This window comes from Protobothrops mucrosquamatus, unplaced genomic scaffold (genome assembly GCF_001527695.2).
Source record: "Protobothrops mucrosquamatus isolate PMUCROS unplaced genomic scaffold, P.Mucros_1.0 scaffold150, whole genome shotgun sequence".
Lineage (NCBI taxonomy): Eukaryota > Metazoa > Chordata > Lepidosauria > Squamata > Viperidae > Protobothrops > Protobothrops mucrosquamatus.
The window spans coordinates 356608-378569 of NW_015386515.1; the positions used below are offsets into that span (position 1 = coordinate 356608).

Genomic DNA, 21962 nt, shown 5'->3' on the forward strand with positions numbered 1-21962 from the left:
TTCCTTTTCAACTCCTCCCAACAGCCCTTTTGGCCACCCTGTACTCTGCCTTGTGGGGCGGCAAGCAGTCCCAGAACTACATGGTTCTGGGGCTTCTTGCCATGCTACAACTCAGGGGCTTCTTGGCATGCCATGGCTCTAGGACTGCAAAAAACTGCTGAGCTGCAGGCCTGAAGCTTCAGCTGCCTCAGCTTGACCCAGCAACAAGACCCAAAGGGCTTCTTGTGTGCTACAGCTCTGGGGTTGCAAGAAGCTCCTAAGCCACAGCACTATGCAAAACAGCAGCTACTCCAGCCCAGTTTGACTGCAGGTCCCCTCATCACCCTACACTCCAGATCCACTTTGTGCTCTACAGCCCATCTGACTTTTGCTGTCTTCTTGCTCCACATAAGGCCATGTTTCCCAGGTGTTGTGAGGAGACTGCTGTGCATGATCTGGGGAAGAAAGCCTTATACAGCCAACAACTGCCTCACAAAGGTCCAGGCAGAGCATGTTTGATCATCAGTGGGAATAAGATGGCAAAGGTCAGTTAGGGTGGGAGGGCCACAGAATGTAGGGAACCAAAAGGGCCCAGATGGGGTGGGGATCAAGAGGCAGATGAAGGAACTGAAGCGCCCCTGTGGTATTTCATAAGTGCTGGTAGGCTGTGAAACACCCAAATTTTGATCATATGACTGCAGAGGCACTGCAACATTGTAACTTTGGGGACTGATAATAAGTCCCTTTGTCCAGCACCACCATAACTTCCAAGAGTTGCTGAACAAATGGACGTAAGTTGAGAACTACCTGTCTTATTTTTGAGTGGTATACTGATTGCTCATCGTGGGAAAAGGCAAGATACCATGTCAGGCACAGAAGACAATCACAGAATAATAATAAATCTTAATTAATTTTCCACTGGTTTTCTTTCAGTTATTATTACCTATGTTATTTCAGGAATATATTTAACCTGTTCTCTGTCCTTATACCATCTCAATATACAAAATCCAAGACTAACAATCTTTTTCTCAGTATGGTCAACTGGTGCTTAATATCTGAACTGAACTTCAGATATTCTATAAGACTTTCTTAAGACTTGTTCTCCAAGAATTATGTGGATTGCTGTGCTTCAATATATGCCTAATATATGCCTTTCATTACATCAGGAAAACAGGGACTAGATCTGTACTCAGAAATACTGCAAAACTAAATGGATGCTCACACCACCTAATCAGCTATGCTGTATTAGTGATCGTAAATATATGTGGTGTAATTCTAGAATCATGTTTGTTCTATGCCGTTCTTTAATGTATGTCACTTTTGAACATGATTATAAATCTGTCTATCCTGTTTTTGCATTAATTTGCACTTTCAAACACAAAGAAATATATTTTAATATGTTTTATGGCAAATATATATTTAATATACACTTTAGTAATATTTAAAGCCATACATTGCATTGCAAAACTTGAAGTCTAAAACAAGGGAATACATTTTCAAGTGTGGACCAAAGGGTATCCCCAGCATATCCATCACTTCATACTACTGACGCATACGAATTGTGGTCTTCTCCTCTTGCAGAAGTTGAGGTGCATGAGATATATGCAAGTTCATGTCATTTCTTAAGAGATGGCTTCAAACCCCGTACTCAGCTATGGGGCCCAGAAAATAAAAAAATCACTGCTCCCTTTGATCTACTCCTAAACTGTAAAAAAACACCATCAAAGAGCTTATCCCAAGTCTTTGGGAAGGACTTGATACGTGGGAAAAAATACCAAATCCAGTGTAAACATCTAGTTGATTGTGTGATGAACCGTAATAATAATTACTGTAAATTGTGTCATAAGTACTAAAATCTAGAAGAGGCAATTTTCACAATGAGTTTGATTTTAATGTGGTCAGGACAGATAATATCACACAGGCTTTGGATTTCTGAGGTTTGTAGGTTTTTAGGTTATTAAAAAAAATAACCAATGGCTCATATGTTTTGCTTTCCTTTCAACACTGGAGGAAATTTGTTCTTGATAGTTGCTTCTCCTGCAGAATATTTCCAAGATTTCCTGGAATTCCTGACCTCTCCCTTCCCCGAGTCAGACCTTTTACCTGACCTGGCAAAATGTAGCAGGAAATCACTAGAATTCTTCTGTTAAGTGCTGTAACACTAAAACTCAGTTCATAACTACCAATGAGCTACAACCATTAAACCTTTTACTACTGCAGAGATAGGAATTTAACTCAATTATCCTGACCTCTGCACTTTCAGTTAACTTACATGCTGTATTCAAGCATGGGGAATGACTATAATATGAAACTTGTAGAACACAGAGTTGCAGGAAATATTTCAAAGTCATGAAAATCTGAAGCTATTACAGAAATTTGTCTTATTTTATTATGACCAATCTACCAAGTTTCTTTTATTGTAGGAATTTACCTATAGCGTACCAATTACATGGTGTGGCTATGTATCATCTTTACTACTACTCAACAAAGATTAGGATAAAACAGAGTTTCTGAGGCTATTTGATATGCTCTCTTCGATTTCTTTTAGACTGCCTCTTAGGTCCACAGCCAGATGATCCAGAAAAAGAAGAACCAGAGCCCTCAATTGTTTCAGATTTCCAGCCCTCACTCTTGACCAGAATTCCCACCTGCACATGTTCCCCAACCCAGGCTGAGGAAGTACATATAACCCTAGAAACAGCTCTGCATGTGACATCGGGACTACAAAGATGAAGGCAAAAGAGTCTTACAGAACAAGACTATGCCAAACAAGGCTCCCAGAACTGAAAGGGAAAGTCTCATCATAGCAAAAAGAGGCAGGCTAAATAGGTGAATAAGCCATGGACTGCTTTGTTGTAGTGATTCCACCTTTTAACATCAGCCTAGAGACTGTCCTTCTGAAACTTAGTTCGTAATCAATGGTCACCAATCCTTAAGTCAAGCAGCTGCTGCTTTTTTCCATCTCCCTTGCTGGTTCACAGATTCACATTGCACATTAGGATTCTTTTACTTGTAATTGTTAAAAATAAAAAATTACCAGAACTTTACTGAAATGATGAAGGAAGATAGTGAGAAATCAATTTCTTTTTTCGTTTCAAAGACCTTGATAGCATGATGGCCCAGTTGCATTACAAGGAAACCAGATCACTGAAACTGCCCTTATTCATTTGAATTACCACATTCCAATTTCAGGTTGAGACATATTTAATATGTGCATAAATAAGACTGTGACTAGGAGAATCCATTCAATTTTGGTCCAAGATGTTCCTAAATAAAGACTGCATGCCTTCCCTATGGTCTTATTATTTTCCCTACAGGAACAAGCAGCGTAGAGTACAGGTTCAGTCTCCTCACTGGCAAAGAGCAGTGGCAATAAATAAGGAGATTTGAAGAGAGCAGCAGGTTTCCAAGCCCTAGGCATCCAAGCGGCAAAGTGGGCTGTCATATACCATCTGCAGATTGACTTTGTGACCAACTAATTCCCGGATGTTATTGATGCCATACTTGATCATGGTGGGTCTGGAAGAGAGCAGAGAAAAGTCTCCCAAAGAATTCGTTGGAAATAATTTAACTATAAGTGCACGCCCTTTCAAAATGGCAGACAATTCTGAAACAGTTGCTAACTACCCCCCTCCCCCATGCAAAAGACAATAATAATAATGCGCTGAGTTACAATGGAAACTCAAGGTAAAGGACAAGCAACACAAGGACAGTTAGAACGGAATTCGCAGTACTACATGCATCTACCTCCCCCACACCCACTGGGGATCTTTCATATCCCTACAAGGACCCATCCTTTGGACTGAAATCCTATGGACCAAAGCACTGATCCAACGTAGCCTGATCTAAAAAAACAACTATCTGCTGATAAAGTTTTAAAGGGTTGGTTACCATCCTTCCTATCCTGGAGATATTTAATTGGTTTAAATGTTAAATTTAATGGTTTCTTAAATAGGATTTTATTTAGACAAATGCTTATATATTGTATCAATATACTGTGTTCTGTTTTCTTTTTCCCCCAGAAGTACTCTTTAGTTCTCTTAGTGTACAATTTGTCTTTATTAGCTGAGATTGATTTTTAATAGTTATTCTTGTATTGTTTAAATACATCTAAATTAAAAATTACAAATTGAAGCTTCCTACAAATTAGTTTCATCTGCCTATCATCCTAAAAAAGTACAATATGAGTTATGGGAGATACTTCATAGTTTCTCTCACAAATATTAGTAGCCCTTGGCCTTTAGAGACTTCTAGCAGGCCCAGACAGCATAGGGCAGCTTAACTGACTCTCCAACTCACTCACCGTTCCAGAGATAGCCCCCAGGCAATGACAGACACCCCATCAGGCAAGCCCATAGGCAGCAGCATTTCTGGGCGGAAGACTCCTGAATTACCCACTTCCACCCATTTCTTTAATCCTGAAAGAAAATGGAAATGTCTATAGTTAAGCTGACAAAGTGGGAATGGGGGTGCACAAAGCCAAGGATTTCAAGTTACTGGGTAGACCTCAAGCCTGGTTACTGGAATCCATTCAGCACTTTCTGCTGGGATTCAAAGCAATGTAGAAAGGCAGGTCCCTCCCTGACAAAGAGAGGCAGAAAGGAATATGTCAGGTTGGTGGCTGAAAGGATAGTGTGAAGTGGTGTAAAACAGGACAAGACAGTCATACCCAGGTCTTGCCCAATTTTCTCCAAGATTAAATCAAAGACAGATTTCTTAAGCTTTGACCAACTCTACATCAAGCAAAATAAAAGTTCAGGTCCAAATTTTCTGATGTATTTGCATTTCGAAGTTGGTAAGATAGAGATAGAACACAAGCATCGTATGAAAGCTATGCTTCTGAAGCCTAAATTGCTTGGATACTAATTCTAGGAGTATTCTGTAGTATCTTTGGGTGCTAAAGTATCTAACAAACAAAACAATGGCAGAGAAGCAAGGTTCGATTATGTAGTTCCCAGGATTTAGAAGTTCAAGAATCCTTAAAAAAAATGAGATTTTACCAAAATGCAGAGAAACGGGATTTTCCTTCCTTCTTCATGCTCCTATAAGTTCTCCCCCCTTCCTCTGAAATAGCCTAAAATGAATTATCTTGTGGTTTTTAAGCATTTTTATTTATTTATTAGCTGACCAGCCACACACCAAAGAGAATATGGTAGGATATTTATTATATTTTATAAGGGCGGGGGTGGGAGAATGAGGCCTATGTGCTAAAAAAGATAAAATGCCACAATTTCAGCTACCCATTTAATCTGAAAGACTGAAAATGTTGTCACTGTGTTCTGAAAAGTGTTTTGTTTATGGGGGGGATATTTCCTTTAATCATCAAGGACCTCAAAGAAAGAGGAACTCCAACAAACAGTTGATGACAAAGTATGCTTTCAGGGTGTGTTAACACAGTGGAAAAGTGTCCTCACTTATAGGGTGTTCTCTAATTTTTTTGCAACTATATGAGTCATAAGGGAATTATCAATGGCTGAAATGAGAGCAGTTGGAATTCTTTCTTAAGACAATCGGCATGCAACTGATGCCTTCTTGACTGAAGTGGAAGCAAATATTTTCCATAGGTAAGAAAGTGAGCTGAAAACAGACTCACTGATATTTCCTCAAAAGTTACTTTCATTATAACCTGTACTTTTCATGATTGGTTCTTTACTGCCAAAGATATTTTGTAAATCAACTAAGTTATTTGAGAAGAGTTTAATTTGAAGAGGGAAGGGCCCTCAAATTCTGCCATAGACAAAGAAAACTATACTTCAACTACACAATTCCTTTGTTTGTATATATCCTTTAAAAAAAAAAACATTCACCTTGATGGTAGCTGAAAACCTCCATGCTGGGCTCTGTGTAAGGATTGTAAGCAGGCTTGAAGCGCAGTTGTGTGATTCCTGTTACATAGAAAGAAGAAGCTGGTTTCTGGGAACAAAAAAAATATCAGCTAAAAAGCTTCTCATCTCAACTGCTGCACTTTACCCTGCATGTTCACTTTTCACCATCTCTTACCCAGTTTGGTGAAGAATTCTTTCAGGACACCCATAAGGTCTCCTAGTGTCAAACAATAATCAGCCACCACACCCTCAATCTGATGGAATTCTGCCAGATGTGTAGCATCCAATGTCTCATTTCTGAAGACACGATCAATGGAGAAGTATTTGATTGGTGTAAACTTCTTCTGTAGTAGAAGCAATTATCATAGCTTGGCATTTTCATTGATTCAAATACCCAGTTTTATGCTTATCAAGTTCTACCAGCTTTAAACCCATGATTATTTTGTAACAAGGGTTTGCAATGCAACTATTCTTCAAAATACAAAAGAAAACTCCCTAGTATTTACCTGCTGTGCCAGCTGATAGAGCATCCGGGCACTGACAGCTGTGGTGTGTGTCCGAAGAAGATTCTTCCGAGCCTCTTCCAGTTTCCATTCATATTTGTAACTGAAAGGAAGGAAGGAAACAGATTACCATAAAAATGCATAAACTGAAGCAATTAATGTGAATCAAATGACTTGAGAAATCAGCATAAATGTAATTTCTCTGCAGAAAAAGAGAAAATAGTTGATCCACTGGGCCGAATGTTTAAAAATTCTGTCATTTCTATTAGACATTTGGACTTTTGTCCCTTACACAGCCCTGGCATATAATCTTGGTGGCACGGTAGTTAAAGAGCAGTATTGGCAGCAAACTCTGCCCACAGCCTGGAGTTCAATCCTGATGGGGCTCAAGGTTGACTCAGCCTTCCATCCTTCCAAAGGCAGTAAAATAAGAACCCAGACTGTTGGAGACAATATGTAAATAATGCTAGCATTGTATATAAATCTAAATGCTATTGCCATACAATAACACTTTTAATAAAAAAAATCCAAAAGCTGCTAGGATTTCACTACTGAATTCATTTGTCAGCATCAAGTCTCCCATCTTTGCCTCCCCTAATGTCACAGGATTCACAACAAAATATTTCCCTTCATGTTCTAGAATCAGTAACAAGAAAAAAGTCTTTCCATACCAGCTGTTGCCCTGAACTCCACAAAAATTATTTTCTACTGTATAGTTCGCGCACTATCAGGACAAAGCATGCTAATAAACTCACCCTTGAGAACCGTACCCTCCTTGTGAATGCACCCTCTTTACCTTCTTCAAATAATCCATGGGAAAGTCAATTGCTTCAGCAGGATCTGAAAGAAATTAAACTTGTAGAAAAGTATCCAGACGTGCGAAGGTTCCATATGCATGCAAAAAGAGCTGCCTTGATCGCTGTCCAGACTCAGGGCAAGAACATAAAAACCTATTGCAAAGTGAAGCTGATTATATTTCCCACAGAAAAATGTATGCCACATCCCAGTATATTTATAAAAAGCATCTTAAAAATGATTTCTATGGAAGACCCTAACCTTTTGGACCAAAGGATACATCTGCAATTATGTAGTAATGTGCATTACAATTTCTCAAAATGGTAGTCATACGGAGCATGCCCATTCACAAAATGATAAAAACTTTTGGTATGTATGGACTTTTAGTATAGTCCAAGGAAAGGGTAATTCTATGGAAGGGAAGGGACAAAGAGAAATTGGGATGGATATTTATATTGACTTCTGACCTGCAGTGTTAACAGCAGACTACATTGTAGGATTGCCATTAGCTCCTTTCTTATACAACTACATATCATTTTTACTCCTTCCTTAATGTTGGTAGGTTTCTCACATGGAACTGTTTGGTTCATATCCATAGCATGCAGACAACATCCTAAATCCTCCAATTGCTCATCCTCCTTTATTGCTCATTTTGTAAAAACACACTTAGAACAATTTAAAATGGCAGCTATACATTTTAGATGGGAACCAAGTGGCTCCTATATGCATGTGCTTGATTAGATCTCTATAGGAACTGCATAGGAGTCTGCAGCTCCAAATCAGCCTTAAAAGGAGACCAAACCTATATTCTTCGCCCTGGTATGACAAGAGATAAAAGTTGTTATATTTTAGACAAACAATGAAACCAACCCTTCATAAAGAAAGTGTCATGCTGATCTCGGGCTGGATGCTGCTGTGGTTGAAAGAGGGCATCAAAGTTCCAGAAGGAGCTCTCAATGAAATTATTGGTGGGCATTTCGGTGAAACTGAAGAGGGAAACAAGGTTTCAATTAAATATTAAGGGAACAGGTCCCATGACTAGCTTATACTCTGACATTAGCACAAGGAAAAACATCACAACGTAACCAGAATAGCCAGCAGAGGAGACTTGCTCTAGCCAAAGTATTCTGCTACTTCTCAAAGGAAATTATTTACACCCAATTAACAAAAATAAATTACTTGGATTTCCCTAGCAGCCATTATTTTGTATAAAATGTTAGTGAATCTCAAAGATGGGTATTTTTGAGTTGACTCTTCTTAAATTCTTCCAGCCAGCTGAGTAGGCATTTTAAAGGCTACCCACAGCTATATTTCTTCTGCCCAGATATTATTAAGTACATACCCCATTTCAAGGAAGATCTGCCGAAACTGAGTGCGGACCTTCAGCAATGGATGAAGATGGCCGCTTTCAGGCATAATGCCCAATGCTTCAAAATTGTAAGACTTGAATTTCAAATCTCTCCAAGAACCACTGCAAGGATGGGGAAAGCAGGAAGAACACGAGAAAGATAATTCATTTAGCAATTTCTTTGAGAACAGTTTCCATTTCAATAATACATCTTCATTTTTTTTAAAAAAATACCATATTCCTCATTTTTTAAACTTTACATAAAGGCAACACAAACACAATTGAAAACAGGGAGGTTAAGAATTTTGCCAGGAAGGGTCTGAAGCTATGAATCCATTTTAGCATCCTATCAGCTATAGGTCTATGATGGATGAAACTTGATTCTATATAGTGAAGCCAAGAATTCTGTAACCAAGATCCACACGCAGAAATCAAAAGCAAATTCCAGACAGAAATGGCAATTTGTAGGCCCAGGTCCAAGCTTAACCAGGACCATACTGTAAGAGAACCAGAGTTTCTTACCTCGTGATCATCTCTGGTGTAAGATCTGTTTCTTGTTTAGCAATAGTTGTACTAAAAGCACTTCCTTTTTTAACCCAATATGTCTTTATGGTCCTAAAATGAAATACAAGTTTTGACGTGTCATCTCTTGGGAAGAGGGCAGAATCATTCAAAGTTCTATTTCAAAGAGTATTCCATGAGAGCTTGCAAACTAGAGCAATTCCTTAAATTAATAAATCACATACACAGACACCCACACATTTTGAATGTATTCATACAATTCTACACTGAGCATGAAAGCAAATTGCCTTAAAAATTAATCAAATCAGGACAGAACATATGTGAAATGAAACAAATTGTTGGTGAAAACTCCAGAAAGAATGAATTATCAACACAAAGAGTAGAATTAATGAGAAAGACAGATCCATTCATCCATCTTCAAATCCCCATAGCCAAAGATTTATTCAGCCAGTCTCCCTGGGCCATGGTTCCTTGTTGGCAAAAATAAGAATGTAAATGAAGTATTTAACTGCAGAGTGACTACCTCTTTTCCTGAATGCTTTGCAACATTGTCCAAAACCCTAGGAAACATAACCCAAGAAACTTGTATGAAGAGCTTACACAACAAAAGATATATTGAGCGTAAGATCTGATAGGATTATAATCTACCCTTAGGCCATATTGAAGTGTTTATTTCATGATGAATATACATAGTATATCAAGCTACAAAAATTCTGTTGTGAAAATTTTCTATCAAATATTGTTGAAGAAGCAACAAACATGGGTAGCAATGGAGCAAGCAACCAGTTTGAAAGCAAGTGGTTGAAGCAGAGATAATTAAATGGGTAGAACCAGCTTACCTGAACAATATAAGCCCATCTTTGGAGATCTTTGTTTGAGTGCGTTTCCCCCCACTCAATAGGGAAAAATATTTTTCAGTGACAGTGCAAGGAAAAAGGCCTCTTTAATCACTACTCTATAGTTCTTTTAGCCTGGAGCCTTTAAAACAATCCATATTTTTCAAACACATTTTAATGTCTTTGATTGTGTACAAAAATCATTGCTGTTTAATGTGTTACTTGTATAATCATGTAAAAACAATTAACCTGTTTTATCTATTTAGGGTTTTTTTTGTTTTACAATCTAATTTAGTTAATCAACATTTCTGCCCAATAATCAAAGTTAGGGTTTAAAATAAGCATCAGAGTATGATATATACAATGCTTCATATCCTTCTTCAAGTCCTGCTATACTGAATGTAGCAGGACTAATTATTCTATACTTACTATATAAACAAACAACAATACAAACATAACATAATAAAAATAAACAGTACAAAAAGATAAAACAAATCCCATTACATTACCTGTGCTGATAAAAGAGGAAAACTTTCAATCCTATGAAGTTGTAAAGTGCAACAAGGAGTTAATTTGTTGGGATTAACTTCATCACAGAAATTAATCTCAACTCATCTCTGATCATTTTACAACAGATATTAGAGCTGAAACTCACACTTCTGCTAGGAGTTTTCGTTTTTTCAGTTCATTTCTATCTTTCTCCTCTAAACAGTTAGCCTCTCCCTTCTGAACTTGGAGCAGCTTCTCCCTTACGGTGTCCTGAACAGATTCCACCTTGGAGAGAAAGGAAACTCATCGTGGATAAAAGCCCAAAGTTCTCACTCTCATTCTGTTTTTCTTGGATGCAAAAGCATTAAGGCAATCCTGAATTTACTTAGTTGCTTCTTAAATATGTACTGCCTTTGTTCAACTGTGGAGGGTGAGGGAGCAAAAATATAACATGCTGCAGAAACAGGGACCCCACACAGATAGGAATTTTGATTACTCACTGCCTGGAATATCTGAGGGCCATTTTCTGAGCTCTTATCTAGCCGGATCCATTTGTTGGACATTGCTTTGCTGAACCCCACCTTTCCACTTGGCAGCTTCTACAGTAAAACAAGGAAAACATTACCCCATCAGATCAGAAGCCACACAATCAAATCAGTGAAAAAAGTAGTTACTTAAATTTAGATCCATGCTAAATACAGATCCACAGCAAATAACATCAAACAAATACTTTCTCAGTAACAATTTAATACAATAAATATAGAGAGACAAGATTTTTTTTTTTTACCATGAGTTCACTTTGAAGCAGACCCTCAGAGGGGATGCTGTGAAATACTCGGACCTCATGGCTCCCTTCGTGAATAATTTCTTGGCCCTCAGGTGTCAACTCCCACTTTTTAGATGTACGTTGCTCAGCCTCGATCACCTAAAAAGAACATCAAAAACATCTTCCTTGGCAAAAAAGTAGGGAAAAAGCCAAGAGTGCTGTGTTTGATAAAAGAATCATGTGGTTCTTAGGAAGTTTTAAAGTACCTCAGAACTTCTGCTGACCTGCAATGCCTATTTGGACTGTGGGTGAGGAAAAATAACATATTTATACCTAACGTTTCACAAAACCAAATGGCTAAAATCTATATAACAAAGCACATCCATGAACTTAGAAGATTCTAGCTTAGTTTTACTCCTTTTCTATCATTTGTAAGAAATACTTCACGTTTGCCATATAAAATGCCCACCTGTAAATTGAAGTCCTCTCAGTGAGAATTTGGCAACAATTACATGTAGGAATATTTAAGGACAGTCTGAATGCACATATATCAGTGCCAAATTCAATTATTAAGTTTTCTTATTAGCATATTTTAGAATAATCTTTCACTGTAATTACCTTTTCTGAGATAATTACTCTACAATCACAATAAGATCAGTATTAATCTAATGTAATTGGGGAACTGAAAATACCTATGATGAGGTTATGACTATCAAATCTAGGCTGCAAATGAGCATTATATGGAAGGAAAGAGTGATTCATTCATTATAACTCTGCAGCTATCTAGTGTCATCTGGTTGTTTGCAGCTCAGATTTAGTAGTTAAGGTACACGTACAGTCGTAATCCTTGACTTATGACTATAATTGAGCCCAAAATTTCTGTTGCTAAATGAGACAGATGTTAAGTGAATTTTGCCCCATTTTATGATCTTTCTTGCCACAGCTGTTAAGTAAATCACTGCAGTTGTTAATTTAATAACATGGTTGTTAAGTGAATCTGGCTTCCCCATTGTCTTTGCTTATCAGAAGATCACAAAAGGGGATCACATGACTGTGAGACACTGCAAATGTCATAAATATGACGCAGTTGCCAAGCATCTGAATTTTGATCATGTGACCATGGGGATGCTGTAATAGTTCTAAGTGTGAAAAACAGTCATAAGTCACTTTTTTCTGTGCTATTGAAACTTTGAATGGTCACTAAATGAACTGTTGTAAGTTGAGGAATACCTGTACTATATTTCTTTTTCCCTTGAAGCTCACAAGATAAATTAACAAGGAAAAGGCAAAATATTGGTCTTACATTAGAATCTAATGAAATTATAGCAATCTATTTAGCATTGCATATATAACCATACATGAAGAGGGGATTGACATATTCTCCAAAGCACCAGAAGGCAGGACAAGAAGTAATGGCTAGAAGCTTGTTAAAGAGAGATCCAACTTGGAAGTAAGGAGACATTTTCTGACAGTGAGAACAATTAATCAGTAGAACAGTTTGCCTCCTGGAGTTGTGGGTGCTCCATCACTGGAGGTTTTCAAAAACAGACTGGACAACCATTTGACTAGGATGGCAGAAGGTCAACTAGAAGACGTCTGAGGTCCCTTCCAGCCCTATGATTTCATGTTCTATATCCACCAAAGACACTTCTTTTACTGACTTTCTCTCCCATGATGATATAATACTGCTCCAGGAAACATGGACTATTGATGACCTTTTATTAAATGTATTCCATTCATTTTCTACTAGGATCAGGAACAAAGCAAAGCAAAGCATAAGGCAGCCCTAAGGGTCCTAATTTCCCCTACTCTACGTGCCATATCAAAGTTCCTCCCTTCACTCAAGACATATGCTATAGCTTTATTAATTCAATTCAATCAATAAAATCTCTTGTTATCATTTATCAGATTTATTTATCCAATGCTACACCAACAGCTGCACAGAACCTTTTTCAGCAGCAAAGATACTATAAACAACTGCTGGCATGCCAAAAAAAAGGAAGTCACAAAAAACACAATTCATTCAGACAGTCAAATCCAATGACTCAGCCTCTTTCGGGCACATTACATTAAGCTCCCAAAGAAATGGCCCAGCCACGATGGGCTGTCACATCTCAGTTTTGGAAGGCATAATTTCAAGAACTCTATATGGACACCTCTCTTGGAAGCGGATGCCCTAGCAAAATTATAGAAAATCTACCAATGTGAGCACCAGTGACAATGACAAAGATTAAGAATCTTGGGTGCCCAACTAAGACCAGGGAAGGCACCAAAAGACCTAATTCCTCCTGAAGTGATTAAAACAAATTTGGGCTTCTGGGCTCCCACTCAGGCATGCTTTTTACCTGCATTGATATCAATGGCTGAATACCCAAGAACTGGGGGCTTGTGATCATTTCCCATTGTTCCTATATATAAAAATGATAAAAAGGATGAACTTGCAACCAATCAGCCTCCTCAACATAATTAGCAAACATTATGCAAGATGCCTACAAGGAAATTCCAGAATTGGTTGGAATAAGAAAACATACTTGTAAAAGAGCAAGCCCAATTTAGGGAAGAACAATCCACCACTGACTAGTGCTTAGTGTGCCAATATCTCATTGAAAAATACTCCTCCTGCATCATTGCCTCCCTTCACCTTCATAGACTTCAAAGCAGCTTCTGACTCCATATCATAAACCAAACTATTGGAAAACTTGGAGAACTTTTTAATTGACTGACATTTATTTTATCTAATACATATGTTTCATGAAGAGCTGTCACTCAAAATAAGCTATATTTATTTAGCAATACTCTCAAAAACACCTACTGGCCTTAAAATAACACTGAGTACACTAGCACAGTATTGCAAGGCAAACTACTTAGAGGTAAACTGTAAGGACCCGCCTCAATCAGTTCTCCCAAGAAAGCAGAACTCTTGAAACAGCATCATTTCAAAAGAAACTTTTATTGGGAAGTGTTAACAGCAGGAATAGAAGGCAGAATCTGAGGATTTCCCGTGCGTTAACCAAGTAGTTAAAAGTGTCCATAGTAACCCCACCCTAACTGTCCATCCAGACAGTTCAAATAGGCCAATCAAAGTGATAAGGCGCTGCTTCCAAGGCTGTTAGGTGTCTGTGCTGTTTCTTCCCCGCTTGGAGGTAAGGCAGATGTCCGGAGGTACATTCCATTTTCACCCCGTTAGAGGCCCATCAAAGATAGAGCAAGAGACAGAGCAAAGGAAATACACATCGGCACCTCAAGCTTCCCCTTGCCCCCTAGGAGAATGGCAGAACCTGAAAAGAATAAGAAATCCCATGCACACAGAACATAGGGTTCTGACAAAACCCCCAAATCATGGCATTTGCCAAAAGATCCAAAAATCACAGAATTAAACAATCCTCTGTTTCAAATAGCTGGGAATAGTCCTAAATTGTGCTAGTAGTAGGAAGTCTCATGAGGACTACATTGCTAAAGAAGCACAAAGGAGTTCATCTGCCATCCTTAAACTACTCAAGATAAGAGGTAGCCACTACATTCCTGCAGCCCTTAAATTATTTGAAGCCAAGCCAACAGCATAATTTCTTTATGGTACCCAGCTAGGCCCCTATTCCAATTTTGCAGCATCAGAACCTGTTCCCTCCAAATTCTTAAAATAAGATAACCTTGTTATTTTTTACTGTGGGCACGACACACATCAAAAATGAAATTTAGTTGCCCGCTCTCAAAGTGAACACATGCATGACACACACCTAAACATACTATATACAACATATACATACTAGATTGGCCCTTTAAGCACCAAAATGTGTTTCTAATGCATCCTGAGACTAGAGATAGGCCTCATGAAAATAGAGTGTGCATGACCATGCTTAACTACAGGCAGTCTTCAACTTACGACCACAATTGATCCCAAAATTTCAGTTGCTAAGTGAGTTTTGCCCCATTTTATGACCTTTGTTATAAAATGACATGACATTTGTTAAGTGAATCATGGCAGCTGTTAAGTTAGGAACACGGTTCCCCATTGATTTGCTTGTCAGAAGGTCACAAAAGGGGATCATTCCCTTTGGGGGCTTTCTGATGGTTCTTTTCTTACAACTCTGAATAGCCTTGGACAGCACAGCCACATGGATGTAATCTATGAACAATGGTATTGGTCGGCATAGCCTTAGTCGGCATAGCCCATTGGCTGACAATGGGAAGTCCCGCCCCTTTCTGCCGCAAGAGATTGGGCGCCGCATCTACTCTGCGTGGCGCCACTCAGGGGCGTGGTCCGGCGCAGGTCTGCCTTCTTGCCGACTTACCTCTCCTAGCGCCTGAAGACTCTTCACGGCCCCGACCAAGACTTGGTGTTCCAGGCCAAGCGCTGCTGCTGCTTCCAGGCTGCAGAGTCCGGCTTCTCCGTCAGCTGCCACCTGCTCCAGCCTCTGTAAGAGTAACTCTGCTGGTGAACCAGGTCCTGTCGCGGCTGCCGCCATGGTGGGAGACATCTTTCCGACAAACTCTAATAAGACCTTCCGGTGGTGACCGGAAGCGGAAGTAATGACTAGCGCACAATTTTTAAAAACGGCTGCATAGTCTGTCTTTAAAGCATTACCGGCTTTTTTCCGCGAAAATCAGCGGGCTAGAAGCGCAGTCGCTATGAGATGACTCGCCTACTATATGCTCAGAGCGGGAAGTATTTCAGGAGTTAATGCTTCAAAAATTGTCGTTTCCGTTTTTTATTTAACATGGTTGGGCGCTCACTAAGCAAGCTAAATATCAGTATTTAGAAGCTAAATGTACACAATCTCAGGTAAAGCATACAGGACAATATTTCGTTACTGTGTATTAAAATGTGTTTCGTACAAAAACAGCCACGCAAAACATCCTTGCACACGTGAAAGACATAATTTTCCTTTGTTGAGCGTCTGTTTTCTTCAAAAACTCTCGTTGCGTTTCCTGGTATGTCTTATACCACCTCTGAAGGTAATATGTTCCACTGGTTAATTGTTCTCACTGTTAGGAAATTTTTCCTTAGTTCTAGGTTGCTTCTATCCTTGATTAATTTCCATCCATTGTTTCTTGTCTTGCCCTGCAAAGCCTCAGAAGGCAAGGCAAGAAACAATGGATGGAAATTAATCAAGGACAGAAACAACCTTGAACTAAGGAGAAATTTCCTAACAGAACAATTAACGAGAAGTTTTGGGTGCTCCATTACTGGAGTACTGTGGAGTATTGAAGAGACTGAGCAGTCACTTGTCCTGAATGGTATAGGCAGCAGTCCCCAACCTTTTGGGCAGCAGGAACTGGTTCCATGGAAAGAGGTTTTTCCACAGATTGGAGAGAGTTTGGTTTCATGTGCTGCTTGCATCCTGCAGATGGGGCTTCACTTATTTGTGTGGCCCAGTTTCTGGCATGCCGCAGACTGGTGCCAGTTCACAGACTGGGGGTTGGGGACCCCTGGTATAGGGTCTTTTGCTTAGCAATGTTCCAATATTTGAGGAGCTCCTACAAAGAAGAGGGGGGTCAACTTATTTTCCAAAGGACCAGAAGGCAAGACAAGAAACAACGGATGGAAACTAACCAAGGAGAGCAGTAACCTGGAACTAAGCAGAAACTTCCTAACAGTGAGAGCAATAAACCAATGGAACAGCTTGCCTCCAGAAGTTACTGGAGGTTTTTAAGAAAAGTCTGGACAGCCATTTTTCTGAAATGGTATAGGGTCTCCTGCTTGAGCAGGGGGTTGGACTAGAACAGGCTTTTCAACCTTTTCACTAATTGTACCAGTTTTAGGATACAGCAATATTTGAGTACCGCCAGTCGCCTAGCAAGGTGTCAAAAACTTGATGACCCAAAAAAAAGGATAAAAGTGATAAAGTACAGGTAGTCCTCGACTTACAACAGTTCGCTTATTGACTGAAGTTACAACGGCACTGAAAAAAGTGACTTATGACCATTTTTCACACTTATGACCACTGCAGCATCCCCAGGGTCATGTGATTTACATTCGGATGCTTGGCAACTGATTCATATTTATGATAGTCCCAGTGTCCCAGAATCATGTGATCCCCTTTTGCAACCTTCTGACAAGCAAATCAATGGGGAAACCAATTCACAACTGTGTTACTAATTTAACAATTGCAATGATTCACTTAACAAATGTGGCAAGAAAAGTCATAAAGTGGGACAAAACTCATTTAACAAATTTCTCACTTAGCAACATAATTTTTGGGCTCAATTGTGGCCGTAGGTTGAGGACTACCTGTACACCCACTTACCACATTTTTAATGGGAAACCTGTGCCTGTTTCTCTTACATTAACCTTTGCACTATTCTATCCCCTTTTCTCCTGGTTGATTCAAAGAAGCCGATAGGTGATTGCAGGGGCTATGGGGGGGGGTGCGGCTTCTGCCGTTGAAGTGGGGGCATAGGGGGGCATGTCAGGGTGTTGGTTATCCCCCAAAGATTCCCTAACCTTGGGTGGCAACAGTTACCCAGCACGAGGGGCTCAGGAGAAAGATGCCGGCAATGCTAACTCCCAAGATTGAGGGGCTCAGAGGCAGCTATAAGCAGGGGAGATGGGGGGAGGGCAAAGAAAGGAAATCAAACTTGATTGACAGGCAACATAATAACGCTGCCCCTACTCCGCAGAGGGCAGATCCTCATCATCCCCGGCCCGGCAGGGGTCTGCCTGCCACACCATTGCAGACAAAGGGGGGCTCCAGTGAGAAGGAGGAAGAGAGTTTAAGCAAGCTTAACAAGTTTAGTGGGGATCTCCCCCCCCAAATAAACGTGCTTCGTGGGTAACCTCCCAGCATGACAGAAGTGACCAAAACCTGCTGCATCCACCCAGCAGACGGGTGGGAATAGAATAAAAACCAAACAGCTCCCCTTTCCTGCTGCCAATCCTCAACAGGAATGCTCACGACAACAAAAACCTCGGATTGGGAAGAGCGCAGGCAGGCGGGCGTTTTGCTTGGCTGGTGGCTTGGGGGTGAAAGGGGGCAGCAGATCAGCTGGAGCAGTGTGCACCAATCCTGGGCTCTCAGCAGAGTCCCGGCGATACTTCACGCAGTTCCAGCTGACTCTCCCACAGCCGCAGCCGCTTCACCTCATCCACCTGTGCAGCCGCTTCACCTCATCCACTTTTACAATTTTTTCTACACTTTTTTACAGTGCTTTTCAATCCGTCATACGTGTACCACTGCCAGGTGCCGAAGTACCACCAGTGGTACGCATACCACCGGTTGAAAAGCCCTGGACTAGAAGACCTCCAATGTCTCTTCCAGCTCTATTCTATGTTCTGTGCTGCTCCTTAACCATTACTTAAGCCACTATCCAGGATGCATATTAATTTAGCTGTAGTTATATAGTGTGTTATGTGAATCAGCTCACTGAATTGCTTGAATTTAAAAAGCACACGGTGTAAATTATATTGTCATAATATAGTTAGTTTTAGTTCTCTTAGTATATTGTGTGAATCTAGCCATTGTGCTTGGTGAACTGGCTTATGGCTTAACCCGTCTATATCACTTGCAGAAGATTGTACTGTATTTTGTAAGTTGTGTTTTATAAATCTGGGCTTAAATTACTAATTGAATAGTATTTATATCCTATCTCCATGTTCAGATGAGCACTTACGATGACTAATAAATAACTCAATACAAAAGCTAAATACTGCTAAAAGATACATTAAAAGCCTATCAAAATCAATTAATCCGTACTGATTTACTAAAACCGAGGGAATATGGAGCAAAGAAATTCCTGGGCCAAATTATTGAGTTATGACTGAAAATCAGATTTCTAGATTATATGATTTAGTAAAAAAAATACTGAAAATCCTTCGCACATTGCACTAAGTGTGGTCTATAGAATAAATCATATTAAGCTAGATTCACACCACATAATAATATGGTTTATAAACTTCTTCAAAAGTGCTCCAAACAAAGAAATTGTCGTGATAGGAGTGACACATAATGAGAATCTCCCTCATTATTTTAAATTTGGTTTTCTTAGTGAAGTTCAGATGTTCTTCATCAGAGGGAGTTGGAGGCTGGGTATCTTGTTTTTCCAGTTAGTAGCAAAATTGTAATTGGGAAAATACTTTAATGAGAAAAATGCCTTGGAGTGAAAAATAATTAGCTTTAAGTATTTCACGATCCAATCCAATTTAGGGCATATTGCTGCTTTTAAATTTACGAAGTAGAAAAGATCCTGATTTCAAATCTTTTGAACTGTTCTGACTAGAGCATGTAGGTCTGTATGTTACAATGTTTGGTATTTATTGGGTTAAGCGCTGTCTCCTTAAGAGATGGCTTATGGGTAATATAGTTTAGCTAGTCAGCTATCTCATGTTAACAGGTATGTGGGAGGAGTTACTGAGCTCTTTACAGGATATCCTGGCCATGTGCCAGTTTGGAATGCCTTTGTCTGAGATAAGCATGGAACCACCGGAGGACTCAGATGGTCTCATTCCACGTTAGAAGTTGGTGTGGAGGAAGTATTAATTTCTTACCTATAAGAATGAACAGATGTACCATATCCAGAAGCAATAACCACAACTGCAAGTATTCTGAATAAAATATCTGTTTTATAATCATTCTTATTGAGTTTATCTGTATGATCTGGATTTACAAAGCAACTTAACTCTGGATCAGAACATGAACTATATGTAATAAAGCTTTTGCCAGTTCTAGATGGGAGATAAATACAGTGTGTGTTTCAGACGGATTGCTTTTACTGTACAATCACATTATTTTAAATCCTATGGTGGGTCCTAGCCAGTAGTGGGATTCAGCCAGTTCGCACCACTTCGGCAGAACCGGTAGCTAATTTTTTGTTGCCCAGGCCCAGAATGGACTTCTGGAAGTGGCATCCACAAAGAGAACCGGTTGGTCACATATTTGAATCCCACCACTGGTCCTAGTGATCAACAACAGTTGTCTTTTTTTTTATTTTCAAGTACCCAGGATTGCATATTGTGCAAAACCATAGTTTGTTTAACCATAGTTTATTGAATAACCACAGTTAGCTACATTTGTACATGCTAAACCAGAAATCATTATTCACATGATTTGTTAAGGTATTTAAAATTTAATAGCTGGAGCTGTCCAAGGGTTGGTGTCAGAACCCATTTCTTTAATGGGGTAGTTCTGTTTCCTTTTGGGTTCTTTCTGTGGGTTCTGTCATTCTCCTGGGGGGAGGGGGGAGACTCCAGGGAATGCATCATTTTTCCTTTTGCTTAGCTACAATATATCCTCTCTGCCTATCCTATCTGCTTGCTCTTTGAACTGTTTCCCCTTGATGCCAACCTGGGGTGAGAAAGGAATGAGCCTCTGGCCATCTGGCTTATCTCTCACTGTAGAAGAGAAAGGTGCGAAGACCCAACAATGTCTTTTTTTTTTTTCTTTTTTTTTCAATATAAAATTTTTATTGTTTTCCAAAAAAGAAAAAAACATCACAAGTATTACACAATATTATAATATATCCCACCCACCCCCCGGACTTCCCAAACCAAATCCCAGGCTAATATTCAAATATAGGTAAACAAATATTAATATCTCTAACTCCACAAACTCTATTTATAAACAATCCATCTCCTCCACANTAAACCCTTAATAAAGTTTACAACTTCAATTACTTATCAATTATGATACTTCAACCATTGTAAAATCAAAAAAACCTTTAAAGCCTTAATTCCCAACCATTCATAATTAAATCAAACAAATTCAGTTGTTATAACATCATTATCATAATAATATATGTCCAGAAAAAAGAGGAAAAAAAAAATACATTAACAGTAAATCTACATCCTCATTCATTATTAAATCAACAAAAAAGAAAAAACCTTTAAAACCTTTTTAACCCATCAGATAACATTTAATATCCAAGAAAAACCTTTTTAACCCATCAGATGACATTTAATGTCACATTTATACCTGACTCTGGCTTTCTTTCTATGCCAAATTAAACTTCTGTATTTGTTGAATTGTCCCACTGTGACTTGACCGCTGTGAGTTGGTCGTGGCGAGTTGTCCACAAGTAGATTCCATTGTCAAACCAATAAGAGTTGTCTCTGAAGAGTTGTCTTTGGTGGGCAAGGAAGAAGGATGCATACTGCATATGCAATATATGAAAAACATAAGCATTCTGCATTATAGAGTGCAAAAATAAAGTCTTGAGAAAACAAGCTTGACAGAAAGAAAAAAAAAGAATCAATGGACACCCTACACCAGGTGTAGGCAACAACAACAACAACAACAACAACAACAACAACAACAACAATAATAATAATAATAATAATAATAATAATAATAATAATAATAATAATAATAATAATAATAAAGTTGGAAGGGACCTTGGAGGTCATCTAGTCCAACCCCCAGCTCAGGCAGGAAACCCTATACGATTTCAGACAAATGGCTGTCCAGTCTCTTCTTAAAAACTTCCAGTGTTGGAGCATTCACTGCTTCTGGAGGCACCGCTTCCACTGATTAATTGTTCTAACTGTCAGGAAATTTGTCCTTAGATCTAGGTTGCTCCTCTCCTTGATCAGTTTCTATCCATTGCTTCTTGTCCTGCCTTCAAGTGCTTTGGAGAATAGCTTGACTCCCTCTTCTTTGTGACAGCCCCTAGACATTGGAAGACTGCTATCCTGTCCCCCCTCGTCCTTCTCTTCATTAAACTAGACATACCCAATTCCAGCAACTGTTCCTTATATGTTTTAGCCTCCTGTCCCCTAATCATCTTTGTTGCTCTTCTCTGTACTCTTTCTAGAGTCTCAACATCTTTTTTACATCGTGGTGACCAAAACTGGATGCAGTATTCCAAGTGTGGCCTTACCAAGGCATTGTAAAGTGGTATTAATACTTCATGTGATCTTGATTCTATCCCTCTGTTAATGCAGCCTAGCACTGTGTTGGCTTTTTTGGC

General features: G+C 39.2%; 1 protein-coding gene across 1 annotated transcript in view; it reads right to left on the reverse strand.

The window, feature by feature from the left end:
- Positions 1 to 3165: 3165 nt before the first annotated feature.
- FARSA (phenylalanyl-tRNA synthetase subunit alpha) overlaps positions 3166 to 21962 on the reverse strand; it is a 23064-nt gene continuing 4267 nt past the window's right edge. The window contains exons 3-15 of the mRNA XM_015813281.2: positions 15353 to 15631; positions 11085 to 11222; positions 10798 to 10896; positions 10464 to 10582; positions 8973 to 9065; positions 8445 to 8573; positions 7973 to 8088; positions 7063 to 7147; positions 6311 to 6410; positions 5980 to 6148; positions 5787 to 5864; positions 4283 to 4397; positions 3166 to 3498 (exon numbers count right to left, since the gene is read on the reverse strand). Of these exons, the coding sequence (XP_015668767.2) occupies positions 3393 to 3498; positions 4283 to 4397; positions 5787 to 5864; positions 5980 to 6148; positions 6311 to 6410; positions 7063 to 7147; positions 7973 to 8088; positions 8445 to 8573; positions 8973 to 9065; positions 10464 to 10582; positions 10798 to 10896; positions 11085 to 11222; positions 15353 to 15631 (1626 nt within the window). The 3' untranslated portion in view covers positions 3166 to 3392. The remainder of the gene's footprint in view (positions 3499 to 4282; positions 4398 to 5786; positions 5865 to 5979; positions 6149 to 6310; positions 6411 to 7062; positions 7148 to 7972; positions 8089 to 8444; positions 8574 to 8972; positions 9066 to 10463; positions 10583 to 10797; positions 10897 to 11084; positions 11223 to 15352; positions 15632 to 21962) is intronic.